General features: G+C 57.3%; 2 protein-coding genes across 3 annotated transcripts; both read left to right on the top strand.

Annotated features, from left to right (window-relative positions):
- Positions 1 to 1,292: 1,292 nt before the first annotated feature.
- Positions 1,293 to 8,457, top strand: CDC34 (cell division cycle 34, ubiquitin conjugating enzyme; the record flags this gene model as incomplete). Of its 2 annotated transcripts, XM_080712645.1 has the most annotated exons (5): positions 1,293 to 1,469; positions 4,165 to 4,251; positions 4,338 to 4,435; positions 4,522 to 4,656; positions 8,244 to 8,457. In XM_080712645.1, 5 exons carry the CDS (start codon positions 1,293 to 1,295, stop codon positions 8,455 to 8,457), a joined length of 711 nt encoding a protein of 236 aa, XP_080568771.1. The 2 variants fall into 2 exon arrangements, with proteins under 2 accessions (XP_080568771.1, XP_080568772.1); XM_080712646.1 differs by lacking the exon at positions 4,522 to 4,656.
- A 7,257-nt stretch (positions 8,458 to 15,714) lies between these two features.
- Positions 15,715 to 18,150, top strand: GZMM (granzyme M; the record flags this gene model as incomplete). The annotated part of the gene is made up of 4 exons (XM_080713070.1): positions 15,715 to 15,863; positions 16,985 to 17,120; positions 17,200 to 17,463; positions 17,980 to 18,150. The coding sequence occupies exons 1-4, from the start codon at positions 15,769 to 15,771 to the stop codon at positions 18,148 to 18,150; spliced, it is 666 nt and encodes a 221-aa protein (XP_080569196.1). The 5' UTR covers positions 15,715 to 15,768.
- Between the last annotated feature and the right edge of the window lie 4,335 nt (positions 18,151 to 22,485).

Here is a 22,485-nt window from a genome sequence, read left to right as displayed (position 1 = left end):
GGGCAGTGAGGCCAGGGGTCAGCTGGGGTCCCTGCCAGCTTGTCCGCTCTTCCCTCTCCTGGAACGCTACCCTGTCACTGTGTCTGGTTTGATCATGTGGGGCTCAGGGGGGCTAAAAATGGCTGTCTTAGCCGGGCGTGGTGGCGCACACTTGTAAACCCAACATCTGGGAGGCTGAGACAGGAGGATCACAGTTCCAGAACAGCCTCAGCTGGTCCTTTGCAACTCACTGAGACCTCGTTTCAAAATAAAGAGTTAAAACTAGGGCTGGGGGTGTAGCTGGGAGGTAGGACGCCCTGGGTCCCATCCCCAGTACCGCGACAGCAACCAAAGACTGCTCAGTCTTTATGGGGAGTGGGGTGAGCCAGGCTCCATCAGGGTGGGGGGCTCAGGTCCATGGAGGGGGAAACCAGGACCCATCAGATGGGGTTCAGGGTGGGGACTCAGGCTCCAACAAGCAGGACCCTGGCTGGACTCAGGGCGGACTCGATACAGCCGAGTTGACGTTAAATGAGGAGATGGCCTGATTTCTTTTGCTTTCGCACTTTTACTGCCCCATTCTGCAAGAGACTGAGGCACCGCCGTCCGGAAGCCGGACCTGGGGTCCGGAACCCCCTTTTCCACTCCTGACCGCGCCCCCTCTCCGCAGACCCCGCGCCACAGGAGAGGGGCTCCACTGGACCCAACCCTGCCCAGGTGGGGAGACCCCGGCCGGCCGCAGCATCCCGGACGGGCCCCGCCCTAGTCCCCGCCCCCGGCCCCACCCCCCTCCGGGACGTCACAAAAAAGGTCCCCAAAGCCACGGAGGCCGGGCCGCACGGCGCAGCCCAGCCCTGCCCGCCTCCCCGCGCACAGGCATCCGCGGAGCTGGTCTGGGCAGAGGTGGCTGCGGCCTCCGGGGACCGGAAGCGCGAGGCGCCTGCGCGGCGGGGCCGGGAGGGGACTCCACTTCCCGGCGTGCCCCGCGGGCGGGCGCGCAGGCGCAGTCCGGGCCCGGCCGCGGCGCGCAGGCGCAGTCCGGGCCCGGCCGCGGCGCGCAGGCGCAGTCGGGGCGGGGGCGCGCGGGCCGGGCCGAGGCGAACGCCGGGCGGGCGGCGGCGCCAGAGCGAGTGGAGCGCTCGGAGGCCCCGGGCGGTGGCGGCGGCGGCGGCGGCGGCGGCGGCGGCGGCGCAGAGGAGCAAGGCGGCGGCTCTCCCCCGGCCGGCGCGCGGCCCGGCCCGTCCCGCGAGCTCGCGGCGGCCCCGCGGCCCGGCGCGCCCCCGGCCCCGGGACCCTCCGCCGCCGCCGCCGCCATGGCCCGGCCGCTGGTGCCCAGCTCACAGAAGGCGCTGCTCCTGGAGCTCAAGGGGCTGCAGGAGGAGCCGGTGGAGGGCTTCCGGGTGACGCTGGTGGACGAGGGAGACCTGTACAACTGGGAGGTGGCCATCTTCGGGCCCCCCAACACCTACTACGAGGGCGGCTACTTCAAGGTGAGCCGGCCGCGGCCGGGGCTCAGTTTCCCCTCTGTGCCCGGCCCCTCCCCCGCCCGGGCCCTCCGCCCGCAGCCGCGGTTGCGGGGCCCCTGAGGGCCCCCCAGTCTCCCAAGGCAGTCTCAGCCCCTCCCGCGCCCCCGAGGAGAGGCGGAGACCCTCCCTGTTTTGTTTTTGTTGGGGGGCGTTTGCGGGCCACACCCTGGGGACCCACCCCGGCTGCTCCCCCACCACCCCGGCCTCCCTTCCCACCCACCCCCTTTAGAGGACAAAGAGGCCCCCAGAACCGAGCCTGAGCGGCCGCTGTTGAAGATCGGGGCCCCAGGGAAGGGAGGGGCGCCGGGGTAGCCGGCCTGGCCTCTGCTCGGGTTCCAGCAGAGGCCGGGATGGGGCCTTGGCAACCACACCGGGCTTGGAAAGCAGCCACTCTCGCCCATAGCAGCCAGCCAGGCCTCAGTGCCCGGCCCTGGCTTTATGTAACCTGCGCTCCAGGAAGGGGAGAGGGGGCTGCTGGGCCCACCCCGACCCCCGGCTCCTCTCCCTCACCCCAGTTGGCCCCTCTCAGGTTCCACCCAGCAAGGGGCTTCCTTGACCCTGGTCGTGGTCTCCCCACATTTTATCTGCCCTCTGTTGTTTTCTGGCTGAGCTGTTTTTCTTGTTGGGAGGGAGCTGGTAACTGAAGGCTGTCTTCCCAACTGGTTCTGTGTGTCTGGTGTGACAACACAGGCCAAAATCGGTGCTGTGTTTTGGCGGTCATGATCTGAACCCAGTTGTAGCCTCAGACCACTCTCAGGGTTACAGGCCCTTGTGCTGGGACCAGAGGGATAGGGCAGGTTGGTTCTCCCTGCATGTGAGGTGGGGAGCAGGTGGGAGCAGAAATCAGAGCCAGAGATAGGTCATGGTGGCACACACCCATAATCCCAACACCTGAGAGGCCGAGACAGGAGGATCACAGATTGGAGGTTAGCCTTAGCAGCTTAAACGTAGAGCAATTTAGCGAGGCCCTGTTTCAAAATAAGAAATAAACTAGGTCCCGGTGTAATCCACAGTACCACACACTAAAATAAAATAAAATATAATATGGCCGGGCGTGGTGGTGCACGCTTGTAATCCCAGTGTTTGGGAGGCTGAGACCGGAGGATCACGGTTCGAGGACAGCCTCAGCTGCTAAGTGAGGTCCTTTGCAACTCAGTGAGACCCTGTTTCAAACTAAAGAATAAAAAATAGGGGCTGGGATGTCGTTCGGAGGTACACTACTCCTGGGTTCCCTCCCCAGTCGTGGTGGCGCACACTTGTAATCCCAGCATTTGGGAGGCTGAGACAGGAGGATCCAGGTCCGAGGACAACCTCAGCTACTTAGGCTCTTTGCAACTCAGTGAGATCCTGTTTCAAAATAAAGAATACAAAATAGTGCTGGGGGTGTAGCTCGGAGGTAGAATGCCCCTGGGTTCCATCCCAGTACAGCTAAAATAAAATAGAATAAAATATGGAAGGGCTGTGGACAAAGCCTTGGGGCTAGAGCACACCAGTGTAGCATCACAGTGCCCTGGGATCCATCCCCAGCATTCAAAAAAAAGCCACGTGGGCGCAGGGCCTGGGCAGATGCCTGCGTTTGCGCTCGGGTTAATGTTGCTGCCCAATGGTGTGCGGGCAGCAGCCTTTCTGCCGAGGGGAGCCCCCGAGCTGGGTTCCAGCTTATAAGATGGGGTGGGGGGCACCTGAACATCCTGCCCAGGAGACAAGAGTCTGGGCTGAGCCTCCCAGGCTGCCACATGGTGCGAGCAGCTCCCCAGCCCCCTTGGCCTGCTTTAGGGAGCCGGTGTTGGGTTAGAACTTTACTCTGAACAGGGTAAGTGAGTCCAGGAGTCTCAAACGAGGCCGTGGTGCCCCTGCCCACCAAACCAGCTGGGAGGTAGGTACTGCGGGTGGAGCCTCCTAGGCTGGTATTAAGGATAATCCCCTCCTTCTAAAGAGAGCGCTGGGGAGGGGGCCCTCCAGGCTAGGACCACATTCAGCACAGGGCTGGTGTGGGACCCAGAGCGGCCCTGTCCCTCGCCAAGACCCTCCCACCTTGGCATGATTGACTGGGGCACAGGGGGACGATCCTCTCGCAGAGGGGATACGGGAATAGGGGAGTTGGGCGGCGCCCTTGCTTCCCGGCCGCTTCGCGCTCTTCTGAGCCGTGCCAGGCACTCTGGGCAGAGGGCAGGTCCCAGCAGCGCCCTGTACCGCGGGGTCTGGGGGTGCTCCCCACAGTCCACTTGCTGTGCGCCCTTGGCACGGCCACTTCCTTCCCGGGCCTGGCTTGCCTGGTGGTAAAGGCACCTCTAGAAGTGCTTAAAGCCAGAAACGCTGGGACTTGGTGCCGGCGCGGCCGGTTCTTCCTGCCAGGTCTGGGGTGCCTGAAGTCTTGAGGAACTGCTGGGCAGGTTTTCCGAGCCGAGTTCTCAGCTCGCTCTGCCTGTAGGTGAGTCCCCGAGTGCCCTCTCGGGCCTCAGGGTCACGTAGGGTCCAGCCGGCCCCATGGCCACCCTTGGCCCTCGGCTGGGGCAGCCGTCGGGGGCCCACTGACTCGCCTCCCCAGGGCAGGCCGGGCCCAGGCTCCCGAGGGAAGCCGCGTGGCCCTCACGGCACCAGCACCCAGAGCGACTGCCTCAGTCGCCCTGGTCGCGGACCGGCCCTCCTCTGCCCGCAGGCGCGCCTCAAGTTCCCCATCGACTACCCGTACTCTCCACCAGCCTTTCGCTTCCTGACCAAGATGTGGCACCCGAACATCTACGAGGTGAGCCGCTCCCGCCGCCCGCCCGCCCTTGGCCCGCTGCCGGCCGCGAGAGAGCTGCCGCTCACCGCCCTCTCCTCCTCACGCAGACGGGGGACGTGTGCATCTCCATCCTCCACCCTCCCGTCGACGACCCCCAGAGCGGCGAGCTGCCCTCGGAGCGGTGGAACCCCACGCAGAACGTCAGGTGAGCTGGGCGCGGCTGGGGGCGGGCGCCTGGCCTGCCCCGGCTGGCCCCGGCCCGCTGCGCCGCCCTGACCCGCCGCTCCGCAGGACCATCCTCCTGAGCGTGATCTCTCTGCTGAACGAGCCCAACACCTTCTCGCCGGCCAACGTGGACGCCTCCGTCATGTACCGCAGGTGGAAGGAGAGCAAGGGGAGGGACCGCGAGTACACGGACATCATCCGGTGAGCCGCTCGGCCCCCACCTCACGGGGCTCGGGACGCGAGCGCCGCGGCCACCTGCGCTGGTACTAGGACCCCGCACGCCGCCTGGCTGTGCCGCCTGGCGCGTGGCCACCGAGGGCCGCGCACTTCTTGCTTAGCTCACGCGTTAGGCAACGGCTTCCTAATTTGCTGCCTCAAGGTTACTTGGAGTTTTGAAACTTGGCAGGTTTCCTTTTCTGCTTTTTGGAGTCATTTGCGAGAGGAAGGAAGACAACTGGGGTGGGGGCGCGCGCGTGGCGGCCGCCTTCCTCCAGCTCTCCCGGCTTCAGGGTGGTGCTCGGCTCCCGGGGACTTAACAGGCGGAACGGCCCTGAAGGAGCCTTCGGGTGAAGTAGCTTCTGGGCGGCCAAAATAACACCTCCAGCGGGATGTGGTGGCGCGGGCTGGCCATCCAGCACTGGAGGCTGAGACGGGGGCGCAGGCTCACCGCCAGCCTCGGGACTTACTGAGGCCCTGGTTCAAAATAAGAAACAGGGCTGGGGTGCAGCTCAGGGGTAGAATGCTCGTGCGGTTCATCCCCAGTACTGCAAAATATGAAGAAAAAAATAAACCACAAAAAACCCCTCTAGCCAGGCACCCTGGTGCATGCCTGAAATCTCAGTGCTTGGGAGGCTGAGACAGGAGAATTTCAGGCTGGAGGACAGCCTCAGCCACTGAGCAAGGCCCTATTTCAAAATCAAAAGGAGGCCGGGCAAGGTGGCCACGCTTGTCATCCCCGCACTTGGGAGGCGGAGACAGGAGGAGTGCGCAGGTTTGAAGCCAGCTGTGCTGGCTTAGGAGACCCTGTTTCCAAATAAAAAAACATAAAATAGGTCTGGGAGTGTAGCCCGGAGGTAGAAGGGCTTCCAGGAACCCCAGCACCACCAAAAAAAAAGAAAGAAAGAAAGAAAGAAAGAAAGAAAGAAAGAAAGAAAGAAAGAAAGAAAGAAAGAAAATTGAAAAAGGAAGCTGGGCGTGGTGGCGCACGCCTATAATCTCGGTACCTGGGAGGCTGAGATGAGAGGACCCAGCTTGGCAGTCAGCCTCAGCTACATAGTGAGGCCCTCTGCAACCTAGATCTTGTTTCAAAAGAATATCCGGAAGCCAGGCTGGGGCGCGCTCGCCATCTCAGCACTTGGGAGGCTGAGACGGGAGGATCGCGGTTCGAGGACAGCCTCAGCTACTTAGTGAGACCGTTTTCAACTCAGTGAGACCCTGTTCCAAAGTAAAGAAAAAGTAGGGTAGTAGGGTTAGGGATGTAGCTCGGAGGTGAACGCTCCTGGGTTCCAGCCCTAGTACCCAAAAAAAAGAATAAAAAATTGGGCCGGGGGTATAGTTCAAAGGTAGATTGCCCCTGGATTCCATCCCCAGCACCATCAAAAAAAATTGAAAAAGGGCTGGGGGTGTACCTGGGAGGAAGAACGCCTCTGGGTTCAATCCCCGGTGCCAAAAAACACAGAGCAGTAACCTCCTTCACTGCGCCCCTTCGCGTTTCCGGGGAGCAGAGCGTGCGCGCACCAGCCTTGGCTGGCAGTGTCCCCGGCGGCTTCGTTGCTCCCCAGGGACAGCGGGTGTCAGGCGAGCCGGCCCCTGGCCGCCCGGACTGGCGGCGGCGGCAGGAGCGGCGGGGGTGCCGGAGAGGTGCCAGCCGTGCGCGGGCACCTCAACACTAGACGCACATCGCTACCTCTGAGAACCGTGCTCCTGCGCCGGAGAGCGGTGTGGCCCAACAGGACTTGGTTTTTTTCTTTGCAGTACTGGGGGTGGAGCCCAGGGGCGTTCTACCTCCGAGCTCCACCCCCAGCCCTGTTTTTTATTCGTTATTTTGAAACAGGGTCTCACTGAGTAGCAGAGGGCCTGAGTAGTAGCTGAGGCTGGCCGCGAGCCACGATCCTCCCGTCTCGGCCTCCCGAGGGCTGGGTGACGCCCGGCCTGCTGAGGCATTATTTACGCATTCTCCTCAGGCCAGGCTCTTCCCCAGCTGCCCAGGAGGCTGAGGTGAGAGGACCTCTCGAGCCCAGGGTCTCAGAGCCAGCCCAAGCAGCAAAGTAAGAACCTATTCCCAAAAAAAAGTACCTGGAGCCGGGCGTGGTGGCGCACACTTGTAATCCCCATACTTGGGAGGCTGAGACGGAAGGATCGCACAGGTTCGAAGCCAGCCTCAGCTTCTTAGGCTCTCAGCAACTTACTGAGACCCTGTTTCCAAATAAAATACAAAAATAGGTCTGGAAGAATAGCCCGGAGGTAGAAAGCCTCTGGGTTCCACCCCCAGTACCACAAAAAAAACAACTTGGGAGCCTGACGTTTGAGGATAACCTCAGCAATATAGTGAGGCCCTCAGCAATCTAGCAATACAAAGAAGAATTGGGCTAGGGTTGTGACTCGAGGTAGAACACCCCCTGGGTTCAACCCCCAGTACCACCAAAAAAATAAAAAAAAAACAGTGGTGCACACCTGTAATCCCAGTTCTTAGGAGGCTGAGTCAGGAGGATCACAGGATTGGGGCCAGCCTCAGCAACTTAGGCCCTGTTTCAAGATAAGAATAAACAGTGCTGAGGTATATGTCAGAGGTAGAGTGCCCCTGGGCTCAAGCCCCAGTACAGACAACAAGCCAGGCATCCAGAGCGCCTGCTGCCTTCAAGGGCCCCCACATCCCAGGCCGGCCTGGGTCGTGGGTCTCCTCACACCTGGTGGGCTTCGCTGGGGCGGGGGCAGCCCAGCCCCCGGGAGTCGAGCACTCGGCCCTGGCTGCTCTGTGACTTCCCCGCAGGATTTGAGGTATGGCGTGTGGGCACGTGGCAGTGCGTTCCCCAGCACACGCAGCCCCCTCCCCGCCTCCCCGCTGCCGTGTAACTTGGCAGCCGCTACGTGGACAGCTGTCCCCAAGCCTGGCAGCCGCTGCTGTGAGCCAGGGTGGGTGTCTTCCCGGAGGCGACTGCCGGGTCCCTCCCTCAAAGACACCGCACCCTTGAGGCCGCAGGTCCCTGGCCCGCATGGCGGCTCCTGACCCAGTTCTTCAGGCCTCCTCCCACACAGCGCCTCCCCCACCCCTACATCCCAGAGCAGAAATAACCCCACGCTATATTTATCCCTCCTGATTCCCCGCGGGCCGCTCGAGTGCCCGCGTCAGGCTGCGGCGGCTGCTCTCTGCCTGTTTCATCTCTGGGCCTCAGAATAACCTGTGCCCCCCTGTTGGGGTCCGTGGTGGGGCCGGGGCCTCCGCTGGGCCAGAAGAAGCGAGCTGGGGTGCGTGTGACTGGCCCAGTGCCCCCTCGGGGCCGTCCCCAGCCCGCGCCGTCTCGTCCTTGGCTGGGGTTTGGAGGGGCAGCTGCGTGGCGCCTGCACCCCGTGGAGCCCCGCCAGTCTTCTCCGCAGAGGCCGGCTTGCACCTTGCCTCTCCGAGGTCCTCGCGAGCTCTGGCTGGCGCCCCCCGTCCTGCCCGGCGCGCTGTCTATTTTCACACGCCTCACCTCTGCCCGCCAGCCTCCACCGCCCCTCTGGGCGCTGGCGCTGGCCTGACGGGCGGGGCTGAGGCCAGAGCTGCGCCCTCACCAGCCCTGTCCCCCCAGGAAGCAGGTCCTGGGGACCAAGGTGGACGCGGAGCGCGACGGCGTGAAGGTGCCCACCACGCTGGCCGAGTACTGCGTGCAGACCAAGGCGCCGGCTCCCGACGAGGGCTCGGACCTCTTCTACGATGACTACTACGAGGACGGCGACGTGGAGGAGGGGGCCGACAGCTGCTTCGGGGACGACGAGGACGACTCCGGCGCCGAGGCGTCCTGACACGGGTCCCCGCCGAAATAAACTTACGGAGTTTTACCTCATGGGAGCGGAGCCCTAGGGATCTCTTAGACGCCGGGCTCTACCTCACGGGGCGCTGCCCCTCCCTCGTTGCGTTGGGCTCCTCCTCCCCGCGCTTGTTCTGGGTTTTCCTTGGCTTTGGAGAAGAGCAGCAGCCCCAGGGCCGCAGCACTGGGCAGAGCCACGGCCATGGCCAGGGACAGGGGGCCTGACCCGAGGCGCCCGGGGCCAGGACCCCGCCCGCAGCTCCGCGGAGCCAGAGCCTCGGGCCCAGCCCCCAGCGGATGGATGACTTGAGGCCGCCTGTTCTCTGCTTTGGTTTGTTTGAAATCTAAATAAAACTGCTTTTGGAGGAGGCAGACGGCCTCTCCTTGGGGGGAGGCCAGTGTGTCGCCAAGCTTCTGAGGCCAGCCCCGTGCCGCCACAGCCAGCCGCTGCACCGGGGCCTGTCGCGAGGCCTGCCCCTGCCCTGGGCACGTGCCTGGCCGGGCACAGAGGCCAGAGGCCCACGGCTGCTGAGCAAGCGCCGGCCACCGCACAGAGCCTACCGCAGTACTGGGGATGGAGCGCAGGGGCATGACTCCAAAGCCACACCCGGCCCTACTTCATTATTTATCTGATTTTATTTTTGTAGTACTGGGCATGGAACCCAGGGGCTTTCTACCTATTGTACGTTTTATTTGGAAACAGTCTCACTAAGTAGCTGAGGCTGGCTTCGAACCTGCGCCATCCAACCGTGTCCGCCTCCCAAGGGCGGGGATTACAAGTTTGTACCACTGCACCTGGTCCCTATTTTATTTTGAAACGGCCTCACTAAGTTGTTGAGGCTGGCCGTGAACCTGTGATCCTCCTGTCTCAGATTCCCAAGTGCTAGGATTATAAGCATGTACCACCATTCCTGGCTCATTTTCTATTTTTTTAAACTGGGTATCCCTAGGTGGTGGTGGTTTTTGTGTGTGGGGGGAGCTGGGGATGGAACCCAGAGGCTTTATACCCCCAGTCTACACTCCCAGACCTATTTTGGTTTTTATTTTTTATTTTTTTATTTTTGCGGGTCTGGGGACCCAACCCAGAGGCGTTCGACCTCCGAGCTACACCCTCTGCCCTAATTTTTAGTCTTTATTATTTTGAAACCGGGTCTCACTTAGTTGCAGAGGCCTCACTAAGTAGCTGAGGCTGTCCGCGAACCACGATCCTCCTGTCTCAGCCTCCCGAATGCTGGGATGACAAGCGTGCGCCACCACGCCCGGCCCATTTTGTATTTTATTTGGAAACAGGCTCTCACTAAGTTGCTGAGAGCCTCACTCAGTAGCTGAGGCTGGCTTTGAGCCTGTGCGATCCTCCTGTCTCAGCCTCCCAAGCGCTGGGATGACGAGCCTGTGCCACCACGCCCGGCTGTCCCTAGGTTTGTGAGGGGCTTGGTACATTACTGAGGCTGATCTTGAACCTGCAGTCATCCTCTCAACCTCCCAAGTACTAGGGTGTGGTGTGTGCCACCACGCCTCCCCTTTTTTAATACTGCAGATAGAATCTAAGGGAATTCTATCCAACACTTTTTTTTCCAGCACCCAATGGCATGCTACCTCTGTGCAACACCTCCAGCCTGTTTTTTAGTCTTTATTTTGAAATGGTCTCACTGAGTTGCAAAGGGTCTCACTAAGGAACTGAGACTGTCCACAAACTGCAATCTTCCTGTCTCAGCCTCCCAAATACTGGGATTACAAGCGTACACCACCATGCCCAGTCTCCCAGCACTATTTATTATTTTTTGAGGTACTAGGGTTTGAACTCAGGGGCATTCTAACTCTGAGCCACAGCCCCAGGCCTATTTTCTAGTCTTTTTTTTTTTTTTTTTTTTTTTTGGTGTTGGTACTGGGGGTAGAACCCAGAGGCTTTTCTATCTCCGGCTATACTCCCAGACCTAGTTTATACTTTATTTGGAAACAGGGTCTCACTAAGTTGCTGAGAGCCTCACTAAGTAGCTGAGGCTGGCTTCCAACCTGTGCGATCTCCTTTCCCAGCCTCCCAAGCACTGGGATTACAAGCGTGCGCCACCACGCTCAGCCTCCCAGACCTATTTTCTATTTTATTTGGAAACAGGTCTTACTAAGTTGCTAAGAGCCTCACTAAATAGCTGAGGCTGGCTTCGAACTTGTGTGATCCTCCTGTGTCAGCCTCCCAAGTGCTAGAATTATAAGCGTGCGTCACCACGCCCAGCGTTTTTTATGTTTATTTAATATTTATTTATTTATTTATATTTCGTGGTACTGGGGGTGGAACCCAGGGGCTTTTCTACCTCGGGGCTACATTCCCAGACCTATTTTATACTTTATTTGGAAACAGGGTCTCACTAAGTTGCTGAGAGCCTCACTAAGTAGCTGAGGCTGGCTTCGAACCTGCGCGATCCTCCTGTCTCAGCCTCCCAAGCGCGGGGATCGCAAGCGTGCGCCACCACGCCGGCTTTATTCTTTATTTCGGCTCTATTCTTTATTTTAAAACGCCTCACTGAGCTGCAGAGGCCTCACTAAGTAGCTGAGGCTGGCCGCAAACCACGATCCTCAGGTCTCAGCCTCCCGAATGCTGGGATGACGAGCATGTGCCACCACAGCTTTATTTGTTTATTTTTGAAACAGGTTCTCACTAAGTTGCTGAGAGCTTTCTTGTTTTACTGAGGCTGATCTTGAATGTTAGATCATCCTGCCTCATCCTTATTTTGAGACAGTTTTAAGTTGCCCAGGCTGGCCAGCTTGGGTGACAGGCGTGAGCCGCCACGCCCTGCTGTTTTACTCTTTGGCGAACAGATTGCCTGTATTTCAAACTTGGAAGATGCTAACCAGCTGTCTTGATTTCTCACTTGCACCCAGAAGGTGGCAACACAGTCACAAAAGGAATACTAAGTCAACCTGGAGACTGAGCTCTAGCCACAGGGTGGGTCCCAGGGGCTGCGGCAGGAGGAGAAATTAGAACTGAATGGGGAAATGGCCTTGGGGAGATGAGAACCTTCTGGAGCAGAAGGCGGGGACTGACTGCCATGTGAACAGAGCTCCCAGCACACTTAAAGTGCTTAGGATGAGCCAGGCTTGGTGGCGCACGCTCGTAATACCAGCGCTTGGGAGGCTGAGACAGGAGGATCGCGCAGGTTCGAAGCCAGCCTCAGCTACTTGGTGAGGCTCTCAGCAACTCAGTGAGACCTTGTTTCCAAATAAAGTATAAAATAGGGCTGGGGGGTATAGATGGGGGGTATAGCCTGGAGATAGAAAGCCCCTGGGTTCCAACTCCTAGTACCACCAAAAATAAAAAGTGCTTAGGATGGTACATTTCTTTCCTTTTTTTCCCCTTTCCTTTTCTTCCTTTCTTTTTTCTTTCTTTCTTTTTTCTTTTTTTGGTAGCAGGGATGGAAGCCAGGGGCATTCTACCTCTGAGCTACATCCCCAGACCAATTTTTTATTCTTTATGTGAAACAGGGTCTCACTAAGTAGCCGTTGCAGCCACGACCCGTGATCCCCATCTCCGGCTCCCAAGTACTGGGATGACGAGCGCCCACCACGCCCGGCGTAGGGTGGTAAATTTCTCTTCTTTTTATATCACAATAAGAAAAAAGCCCAGTGTGGTGCTGCCGGCCTATAATCCCAGTACTCTGGGAGGCTGAGACAGGAGGATTGCAGGTTTGAGGACAGCCTCAGCTGAAGTGAGACTCTAAATCAACCTAGTCAGACCCTGTTTCTAAATAAGAATAAAATAGGGATCGCACAGGTTCGAAGCCAGCCTCAGCTTCTTAGGCTCTCAGCAACTTAGACTCTGTTTCCAAATAAAGTATAAAATAGGTCTGGGCGTGTAGCTCAGAGGTAGAAAAGCCCCTGGGTTTCACCCCTAGTACCACCAAAAAAATAAAACAGAGCTGGGGTGTAGCCAAGAAGCCTCACTCGGCAGCGCCCGCCTGCAGCTGGGAGGTAGGGCTCCTGGTTTCAGGCCCTGGCACCACAAAATAAATAAGGGCTGCGGATGTGGCTTAGAAGTAGAATGCCCCTGGGTTCAATTCCCAGTACAAAAAAAGAAGAAAAGTCACACTAAAACCACCAGAAAAATTGTGTGAGGTGGGGGTTTGAACACTAGGTGTTTGAAGGTGAGGGGTGTTAGGTTTGGAGCTGTGACATGATGCTTTTATCTTGAGCCCCTGGCTTCTTTTTTTTTTTTTTTTTTTGGCAGGTCTGGGGATGGAACCCAGGGGCATTTGACCTCCGAGCTACACCCCCTGCACAATTTTTTATTCTTTATTTGGAAACAGGGTCTCACTGAGTTGCAGAGGGCCTCGCTAAGTAGCTGAGGCTGTCCGCGAACCGCGATCCTCCGGTCTCAGCCTCCCGAATGCTGGGATGACAAGCGTGCCCACCGCGCCCGGCTGAGCCCTTGTCTTTTAGAAAGTGCTGGTAGGAAGCCAGGTGTGGGGGCGCACGCTTGTCAAGCACTCAGGAGGCTGAGACCGGAGGATCGCGGTTCGCGGACAGCCTCAGCTATTTAGTGAGGCCCTGTTTCAAAATAAAGACTAAAAAATAGCTGGGGGTGCAGCTCGGAGGTAGAAGGCCCCTGGGTTCCAACCACAGACCCGCAAAAAAAAAAAAAGAAAGTGCAGGTAGGCAGTGGAGTGGGGCACGGGGCGGGGCTGTGAATGTCGCCTGTCCCCACAAGTGGGGCCTCTGCAGGGATCTGGGGGAGGAAGCCCCGCTGTCCCTGCAGCGCGATGGGCATCTCGGCTCCTCTGCTGGTGCTGGCCCTGGGCGCACTGTGGACAGGTGAGTGGAAGCTCAGTGCGGGTGGGGAAACTGAGTCCATTCTCAGGTGACCAGGAAGCTCCCTGGAGGGCCAGATGTTGGAATACTGAGTGGAAAGGCAGCGGACTGGGGAGAAGCAGCCCCCAGGCGCCCGGGCGTGGCGGCACGGGCTTGGATCCTAGCATTCGGGAGGCTGAGACCGGAGGATCGCGATTTGCGGCCAGCCTCAGCTACTTAGGCCCTCTGCAACTCAGTGAGACCCTGTCTCACAGTAAAGAATCAAAAAATAGGGCTGCAGTGTAGCTTGGAGGTTGAATGCCCCTGGGTTCCATCCCCAGTAGCACAAAAAAAGAACTAGGCCCCAGAAATCGGTGTCTCCAGCGAGGCATGCTGGCCAGTGACTTGGGAGGCCCACAAGCTGGAGGTAACTTGAAGCCGGCTCAGAACGCAGGGCTCGGGTGGAGGTCAGTGTTGAGACCCCGGTACAGCAGGAAAAAGAAGCCTGCAAAAGAGCAGGCAGTGTATTCTGATTTATTTTATTTTATTTATTTATTTTTGGTGGTAGGCGGGTGGAACCCAGAGGCTTTCTACCTCTGGGCTACACTCCCAGACCCATTTTACATTTTATTTGGAAACAGGGTCTCACTAAGTAGCTGAGGCTGGCTTCGAACCCGTGTGATCCTCCTGTCTCCGCCTCCCAAGCGCGGGGATTACAAGCGCGCGCCACCACGCCTGGCTGTGTATTCTGATTTAAAGTGATTCAGTTAACCAGACGTGTGGGCACATGCCTGTGATCCCACCACTTGGGAGGCTGAGACAGGAGGATCACAGGTTTGAGGCCAATCTCAGCAACTTAGCAAGACCCTTTTTCCAAATAGAAAATAAAATGAAGGCGGGTGTGGCGGTGCACGCTTGTAATCCCCGCGCTTGGGAGACCGAGACAGGAGGATTCTGTGGGTTTGCAGCCAGCCTCAGCTACTTAGTGAGACCCTGTTTCCTAATAAAATATAAAATAGGGCTGGGGGTTAAGCCCGGAGGGTTCCATCCCAGTACCACAAAGAAAGAAAAGAAAAGAAAAGAAAGAAAGAAAGAAAGAAAGAAAGAAAAAAAAGAGAAAAGAAAGAGAAAGGAGGGAGGGAGGGGGAAGGAAAATGGGGCTGGAGGACTAGCTCAGAGGCAAAATACCTCTGGGTTCAATCCCCAGTACCGGAAAATAAATTATGAGGAGAAAAAGACAAGCTCAACATGGGCCTGGAAACCCACAGTGTGAGATTTTTTTTTGGTGTGTGTGCAGGTCTGGGGATGGAACCCAGGGGCATTGGACCTCCGAGCTACACCCCCAGCCCTACTCTTTTATTCTTCATTTTGTTTTGTTTTTTTGGTGGTCCTGGGGTTCCTGCAAGCCCTTCTACCTCCGGGCTATACCCCCAGACCTATTTTATGTTTTTTTAAATTTGGAAACAGGGTCTCCTAAGCCAGCGCGTACAGCTGGCTTCGAACCTGCGCGATCCTCCTGTCTCCGCCTCCCAAGCGCGGGGATGACAAGCGTGCGCCACCACGCCCGGCTTTATTCTTCATTTTGAAACAGGGTCTCACTAAGTTGTGGAGGGCCTCACTAAGTAGCTGAGGCTGGCCACAAACCGTGACACTCCTGTCTCAGCGTGTGCCAGGGCATTCTACCTCCAAGCCACATTTCCCATTTCCAGCCCTGTATTTATTTTTCATTCATTTGCAGTAGTGAGGATTGAACCCAGGGGTGTTTGACCTCTGAGCTCCACCCAAGCCCTATTGTGTGTGTGTGTGTGTGTGTGTGTGTGTGTGTGTGTGTGTGTGTGGTACTGGGGTTCCTGGAAGCCCTTCTCCCTCTGGGCTGCGCTTCAAACCTGCGTGATCCTCCTGTCTCTGCCTCCCAAATGCTGGGATTACAAGTGTACACCACCATGTCCAGTTTTATTCTTTATTTTTGCAGTAGTCAGGATGGAACCCAGGAGCATTCCACCTCCAAGCTACATTCCCAGCCCTATTTTAATTTTTTTTTTCCGGGTCTGGGGGTGAAACTCAGGGTCTGCCTTATTTTTTATTCTTTGTTTTGAAACAGGGTCTCACTGAGTTGCAAAGGGCCTCACTAAGTAGCTGAGGCTGGCCTCAAACCGTGATCCTTCTGTCTCAGCCTCCCCAATGCTGGGGTGACAAGCCTGCGCCACCACGCCCAGCTTGGTTCACGTTTTAAAGGACCCCTGCGTTACCAAGGTTTTACCAGGGTTCTGGATGGCGGTGCCTGGGGTCTTGGGGTCCTGGGTGGGGCAGAAGGTGGAGGGTGGGGCCCAGGTGTCTGTCTGGAAGGCTAAAGGACACTGGGGACTCTGGGAGGATGGCAGGCCTGTTTGCGGCCCAGGGCCGCGGGCACAGTGGGGTGTAGCAGGTCCAGCCCTGACCCGACTCTCTGTTCCCCTCCCCAAAAGGAGACACATTCGAAACCAAAATCATCGGAGGCCGGGAGGCCGCCCCCCACTCACACCCATACATGGCCTCCCTGCAGAAGGCGGGCTCCCACCTGTGCGGCGCGGTCCTCGTGCACCCTCGGTGGGCGCTTACAGCCGCCCACTGCCTGGCCAAGCCGTGAGTACCCTCGCCCACCCCTCTGCCGCCCGCACCCGCCCACCAGCAGGGGGCGCCCTGAGGGTCAGCTGGCCAGCTCCAGAGATGGCTCAGAGCAGCCGCGGTTCCGCCGGCGCACGCCTGTCATCCCAAGACACCCCACCACACCTGGATCCTAGCAAGAACTATTTCAAAATAAAAATGGTTGGGGCTGAGCTGAGCGTGGTGGCGCACGCTTGTAATCCCTGCATTGGGGAGGCTGAGACCGGAGAATTGCAGTTCGCGGCCAGCCTCAGCTACTTGAGGCCCTCCGCAACTCAGTGAGACCCTGTTTCAAAATAAAGAATAAGCCAGGCGTGGTGGCGCACGCTTGTCATTCCCGTGCTTGGGAGGCAGAGACAGGAGGATGACGCAGGTTCGAAGCCAGCCGCGCGCGCTGGCTTAGGAGACCCTGTTTCCAAATAAAAATGTAAAAATAGGTCTGGGAGTGTAGCCCGGAGGTAGAAGGGCTTCCAGGAACCCCAGGACCACCAAAAATAAATAAAGAAATAAAGAAAATAAAAAATAGAGCTGAGGGTGTGCTTGGAGGTGGAATGCCCCTGGGTTCCATCCCTAGTACAACAAAATAAATTTACACAGACACACACACACATCTTCTGTGTTGGCCAGTAGTAAAGACCCCCCAATCTAACAGGTACAAAAGGGGATCTGCCGCTCGTGTAACTGAAGGTCTGGAGGCCTCGCTGCAGGTGTGGCTCACTCCAGGTGCACACACAAGCAGCTCGGCCTCTCAGCTCGGCCATCTTGCCCGCTGGCTGCATTAGCAGGAGGTTCTCACAGGTTGCGGGGATGGGCCCCCATGTCCTGTGGGCCACGTTCTGATGTCCGCGCCCGCTCTCCTGGGGAGCTGGAGCTGCAGGCCCAGCCGAGGGAGGCTGCCAGCGGATCTGGAAGCCGGGCGCTGGGGTCGGCACTTTTGGGAAGAGCCAGGGAGGCTTCTTGGAAGCGGGCAGGCAAGAAGAGAGGAAGGTCGGGTGGCCAGGGCGTGCCTGCGGGGTGGGGCACACCGCCCCGGTCCCCGTGGTGGGTGGGGGTCGGCACCTGTGCTCCACACCTAATTCCTGCCGCCCCCCACCCTGCAGGCTGCAGCAGCTGAGGCTGGTTTTGGGGCTGCATGACCTCCACGGCCCCGGCCTCGCCTTCCACATCCGGGCCGCCGTCCAGCACCCTGGCTACAAGCCGGCGCCCAGGCTGGACAACGACCTCATGCTGCTCAAGGTGTGGGGGGTGGAGAGCAGCCCTGCCCCGGCCGCGCCCGCGCCCCAGCCCCCGCTCAGCCCTCCTTCCTGCCCCGCAGCTGGACAGCAAGGTGAAGCCCAGCAGGACCGTCCGGCCCCTGGCCCTGCCCAGAGGGCGCCGGGCGGTGCGGGCAGGAGCGCGCTGCTCCGTGGCCGGCTGGGGGCAGACCCACGCGGGTGGGCACCTGGCCCACGTGCTGCAGGAGCTGGACCTCAGCGTGCTGGACACTCGGATGTGCAACAACAGCCGCTTCTGGAACGGCAGCATTACCGACGGCATGCTCTGCCTGGCGGCCCGCTCTCAGCACCAGGCCCCCTGCAAGGTGAAGCCGCCGCCCAGACCAGGCTTGGGCTCCCTGGAGGGAGGGCCAGCATGTGCTCCGCGTCTCAGACACAGAAGCTGAGGGGGAGAGGTTTAAAGAAGCTGCTGGCTTCTAGCTCAAAGGGGGGGGGGGTGTGAGCAGAGCACCCACAAAGGTCCTGGGGCAGGGAGGGAGCGTTAAAGAGTAGGAAGGAGCCAGGCGTGGTGGCGCAGGCTTGTGATCCCAGCATTTGGGAGGCTGAGACCAGAGGATTGCGGTTCACAGACAGCCTTAACTACTACTTGATGAGGTCCTTTGCAGCTCAGTGAGGCCCTGTTTACAGGTAAAAAATTAAAAAAAATAGTACTAGGGATGTAGCTTAGAGGTAGAATGTCCCCGGGATCCTAGTACCACAACCACAAATATATATATATAGGAAGAGGGGGGTGGAGGGGCCCACGTGGACTTGGGATTGACCCTGGGTGTCTTCCAAGGCCCAGGGGATCCCCCTGAGCTGGGCTCTGTCACCTCCCCCAGGGCGACTCCGGCGGGCCTCTGTTGTGTGGCAAAGGCCAGGTGGATGGCGTCCTTTCCTTCAGCTCCAAGGACTGCACCGACATCTTCAAGCCGCCTGTGGCCACCGCTGTGGCGCCGAGCGTGCCCTGGATCAGGAAGATCATCAACCGCTGGCTGCCCGCGTCTGGCTGAAGCCCTGGCTGACCAGACCCTGCCCGGCAGGGCCCTGGAAGCATTCCGGTAGGGCAGGGACCGGGTATCTCTGGGGGGAACGATACATGGCGATAGAGAACCAGCCGAGCCAGGCGTGCTGGCGCACGCTTGTAATCCTAGTGCTTGGGAGGCTGGGACTGGAGGATCACAGGTCCTCTGCGGCCATTCTCAGCTACTTAGTGAGACCCAGCTTCAAAATAAAGAATTTTTTTAAAAGCCGGGCATGGTGGAGCACACTTGTAATTAAAAAAAAAAAATTATATATATATATATATATATATATATATATATATATATATATATATATATCCTAGCATTTGGGAGGTCTAGACAGGACAATTGAGTTTCGCGGCCAGCCTCAGCTCCTTAGCGAGGCCCTCCACAACTCAGTGAGACCCTGTTTCCAAATAAAGAATGAAAAATAGGGCTGCGGGTGTAGCTCAGAGGTAGAATGCCCCCAGGCTCCATCTTCAGTACTGTTAAAAAAAAAAAAACAAGAAAAAAAGAAAGAATGGATTGGGGCTGCTTCAAGCCCTGCCAGCCTCGCAGGGGTGGGGGCTGTGACCTGGGCCATTGGGCTCCAGCCTGAGAAGCCTGGGGAAGGGGCGCTCCCCACCTCCCCAGGGCTCCAGGGTCACAGCCGCAGGGGGCAGCAGTGGCCAGGTTGGGGCCCCACCTGAGCCTGGATGCCCGGCGCCCCCAGGGCACCAGCCCCAGCCCTGGCATCCGGGCACCTGGACGTGGGTGGGGAGGGCCCGGGCAGAATGTCCCCGGAACTTCTGTTTCCACTAACACCTCGGTTCAGCTAGTGTCGCCAGCCACACAGTCCTCCGCAGTGTGAGCACATCCGCAGAGCTCCCAGCCGCCGCTGCTGTCTGGCACTGGAACATTCCATCGCCCCCAAAAGATGCCCGTCCTAGTGCCTGGGAGGCTGAGACAGAAGGATCGCAGGTGCCAGGCCAACACACCGTAACTTAGCGAGACCCCGTGTCAAATAAAATGGGGCCAGCCGGGCGTGGTGGCACACGCTTGTCATCCCAGCATTCGGGAGAGGCTGAGACAGGAGGATCAGGGTTCTAGGACAGCCTCAGCTACTTAGGCCCTCTGCAACTTAGTGAGACCTGATTTCAAATTAATAAAAAATAAGCCGGGCGTGGTGGCGCACGCTTGTCATCCCATCACTTGGGAGGCTGAGACAGGAGCATCGCGCAGGTTCGAAGCCAGCCTCAGCTACTTAGTGAGGCTCTCAACAACTCAGTGAGACCCTGTTTCCAAATAAAAAAGAGAAGATAGGTCTGGGAGTATAGCCCGAAGGTAAAAAGCCACACACAAAAATAAATAAATAAAATAATAATAATAATAAATAGGGCTGGGGGTTAGCTTGGAGATAGAATGCCCCTGAATTGAATCACAAGTCACACACACACACACGGTCATCTTAGGGCATCTTCCTGCAGATACTTTTACAAATGTTGACTTTTTTCATCTATAGTATATATACGTGTGTGTGTGTGTGTGTGTGTGTGTGTGTGTGTGTGTGTGTGTGAGATACTGGGGATTGAATTTAGGGACACTTTACTTCTGAGCTACACCCCCAACCCCACTTCATTTTTATTTTGAAACAGGGTCTTATTAGGTAGATGAGGGTCTCGCTACTTGCTGAGGCTGTCTTCTAAAAAATTTATTGTTGTTGTTATTAATGTTATTATTATTATTATTATTATTATTATTATTTGCAGTACTGGGGATGGAATTTAGGGACATTGTACCTCCGAACTACACTCCCAGCCATATTTTTATTTTTTAATTTTTTTTTTAATTTTGTGGTACTGGGGGTGGAACCCAGGGGCTTTCTACCTCCGGGCTACACTCCCAGCCCTATTTTTATACTTTATTTGGAAACAGGGTCTCACTAAGTTGCCGAGAGCCTCACTAAGTAGCTGAGGCTGGCTTCAAACCTGTGCGATCCTCCTGTCTCAGCCTCCCAAGCTCGGGGATTACAAGCGTGCGCCACCACGCCCGGCTCTTATTTATTTATTTTTGGTGCTGGGGATTGAACCCATAGGCATCCTACCTCCAAGCGACACCCCCCAGCCCGGTTTTATTTATTTGAAAACAGGGTCTCACTAAGTTGCTGAGAGCCTCACTAAGTAGCTGAGGCTGGCTTCGAACCTGTATGATCCTCCTGTCTCAGCCTCCCAAGTGCTGGGATTGCAAGTGTGCGCCACCACGCCCGGCTCCAGCCCTATTATTTGTTTGTTTGTTTGTTTGTTTGTTTTGCGGGTTTGGGGATGGAACCCACGGCCATTCTACCTCCAAGCTACACCTCCAGACCTATTTTTTATTCTTTAATTTGAAACAGGGTCTCACTGAGTTGCAGAGGGCCTCACTAAGTAGCCGAGGCTGTCTGCGAATCGCGATCCTCCTGTCTCAGCCTCCCGAGTGCTGGGATGACAAGCGTGCGCCACCATGCCCAGCTCGGCCTCCTTCTTTTCGTCCACTCCCTCCATGGACAAGGGGATTTTTCCGCTGTGGCCTCTGTGAACATTCCTGGCTTTCCCGCCCTCTGGCTTCCTGAGGCTCCTGGTGACAAAGTCCAGGCGCCCGGTGCTGGCCGTTTGGAAACAGGCAGCTGTGTTTATTGTCTGACAGCCTCAAGGGCCAGCCACCGGCAGGGTGGTGTGGGGAGCACGGGCCAGGCTCTGGCCAGGAGGCCCGGGCTTCCTCCCAGCCCTGGGTGGAGCCAGCTGGCCTCATCAGGGAGCCCCAGGCCTGTTTCTGGAGGGCTGGAGCCACCCAAGCGGAAGCTTATCTCTGGCCTTCTGTGCTGTTCCTTCCGGGCTGCTGGGTGACCGACCCCACCCAACCCCAGTGAGCGGGAGGCCTGGAGGTTTAAAGAGACCAACAGATGGCCAGGCGGGCCGACACATCTTGTAATCCGGGTACTTGAGAGGCTGGGACAGAGGGGCGCAGGTTCACACCCAGCTTCAACAATTTAGCAGACCCTCAGCAACTTAGTGAGACACTGTTTCAAAATAAAAGAATAAAGCCGGGCATGGTGTCGCACGCTTGTCAACCCAGCGCGCGGCGGGCTGAGACAGGAGGATCGCAGGTTCGAGGCCAGCCTCAGCAGCTTAGTGAAACTCCCATCAACTTAGTGATATTCTGTTTCAAAATAAAGAATAAAAATCAGGCAGGGGGAGGGGGGTATCTCAGAGGTAGAATGCCCTGGGTACCATCCCCAGGGTGCCGCGCAAGCACCCGGCAGGGAGGGGCAGCCGTGTTACAGGGCAGAGCTCCCCTCCCTCTGCCCTGTCTTCTAATGATTAACCTATAGTAAGAAAGTAAAGGAAATTAAAGCCTTTAGCCTTAAAAGCGCTAGAAACAATTGAAGCCTTTGGCCCTGGGTATGGGAAAGGTAAACCCTGAGCTGCTTCAAGGCGCCATCGCTGATAGGCGAACAATACTGGCCAATACAATAGAAGTGGAAATCAGATAGATTACTGACCTCTGAGCCGAGGAAGCGCACTGTCTGTGGCACCTGCCCAAGAAGTAAGTTACTGAGCCGGGCGCGGGATCCCAGTACTTGGGAGGCTGAGACTGGAGGATCGCACAGGTTCGAAGCCAGCCTCAGCTACTTAGTGAGGCTCTCAGCAACGTGACCTGTTTCCAAATAAAAATATGAAATAGGTCAGGGGTGTAGCCTGGAGGTAGAGGATCCCTGGGTTCTATCCCCAGTACCACACACACACACACATCCTTCAAGCTGGGCGTGGTGGCACAGGCTTGTATCCCAGCATTTGGGAGGCTGAGACAGGACAATCGCGGTTCACGGACAGCCTCAGCTACTTAGTGAGACCCTGTTTCAGAATAAAGAATAAAAAATAGGGCTGAGGATGTAGCTCAGAGGTAGAATGCCCTTGGGTTCCATCCTCAGTACAAAAAAAATGATCCTTTATTTTTTCCATTTTTCTTAGAGGCCATGGGTGGACTTTGAATCCCAGCCCCTTTTCAAGGGGTCCAGAGCATTTGAGGCGATTGACAGGGGCAAAAATTTGTATTCTGAAGGCACCGGGAGCTCTAGGAAGGCTAGATTGTCCGGGGTCGTCTTGCTAAGTTGCTAAAGTTATCCTCGAACCCAAGAGCCTCCTATTTCAGCCTCTGAAGTACTATGATTATAGGTGTGCCTGGCTAAATCTGAATTTCTTTCTTTCTTTCTTTCTTTCTTTCTTTCTTTCTTTCTTTCCTTTTTCTATCATTTTCTTTTTCAGTACTGAGGATGGAACCCAGTAGCATTTGATCTCCAAGCTACAC

The sequence above is a fragment of the Muscardinus avellanarius genome (genome assembly GCF_963383645.1).
Source record: "Muscardinus avellanarius genome assembly, chromosome: 16".
Taxonomy (NCBI): Eukaryota; Metazoa; Chordata; class Mammalia; order Rodentia; family Gliridae; genus Muscardinus; species Muscardinus avellanarius.
This window is presented reverse-complemented; position numbering and strand designations above follow the sequence as displayed.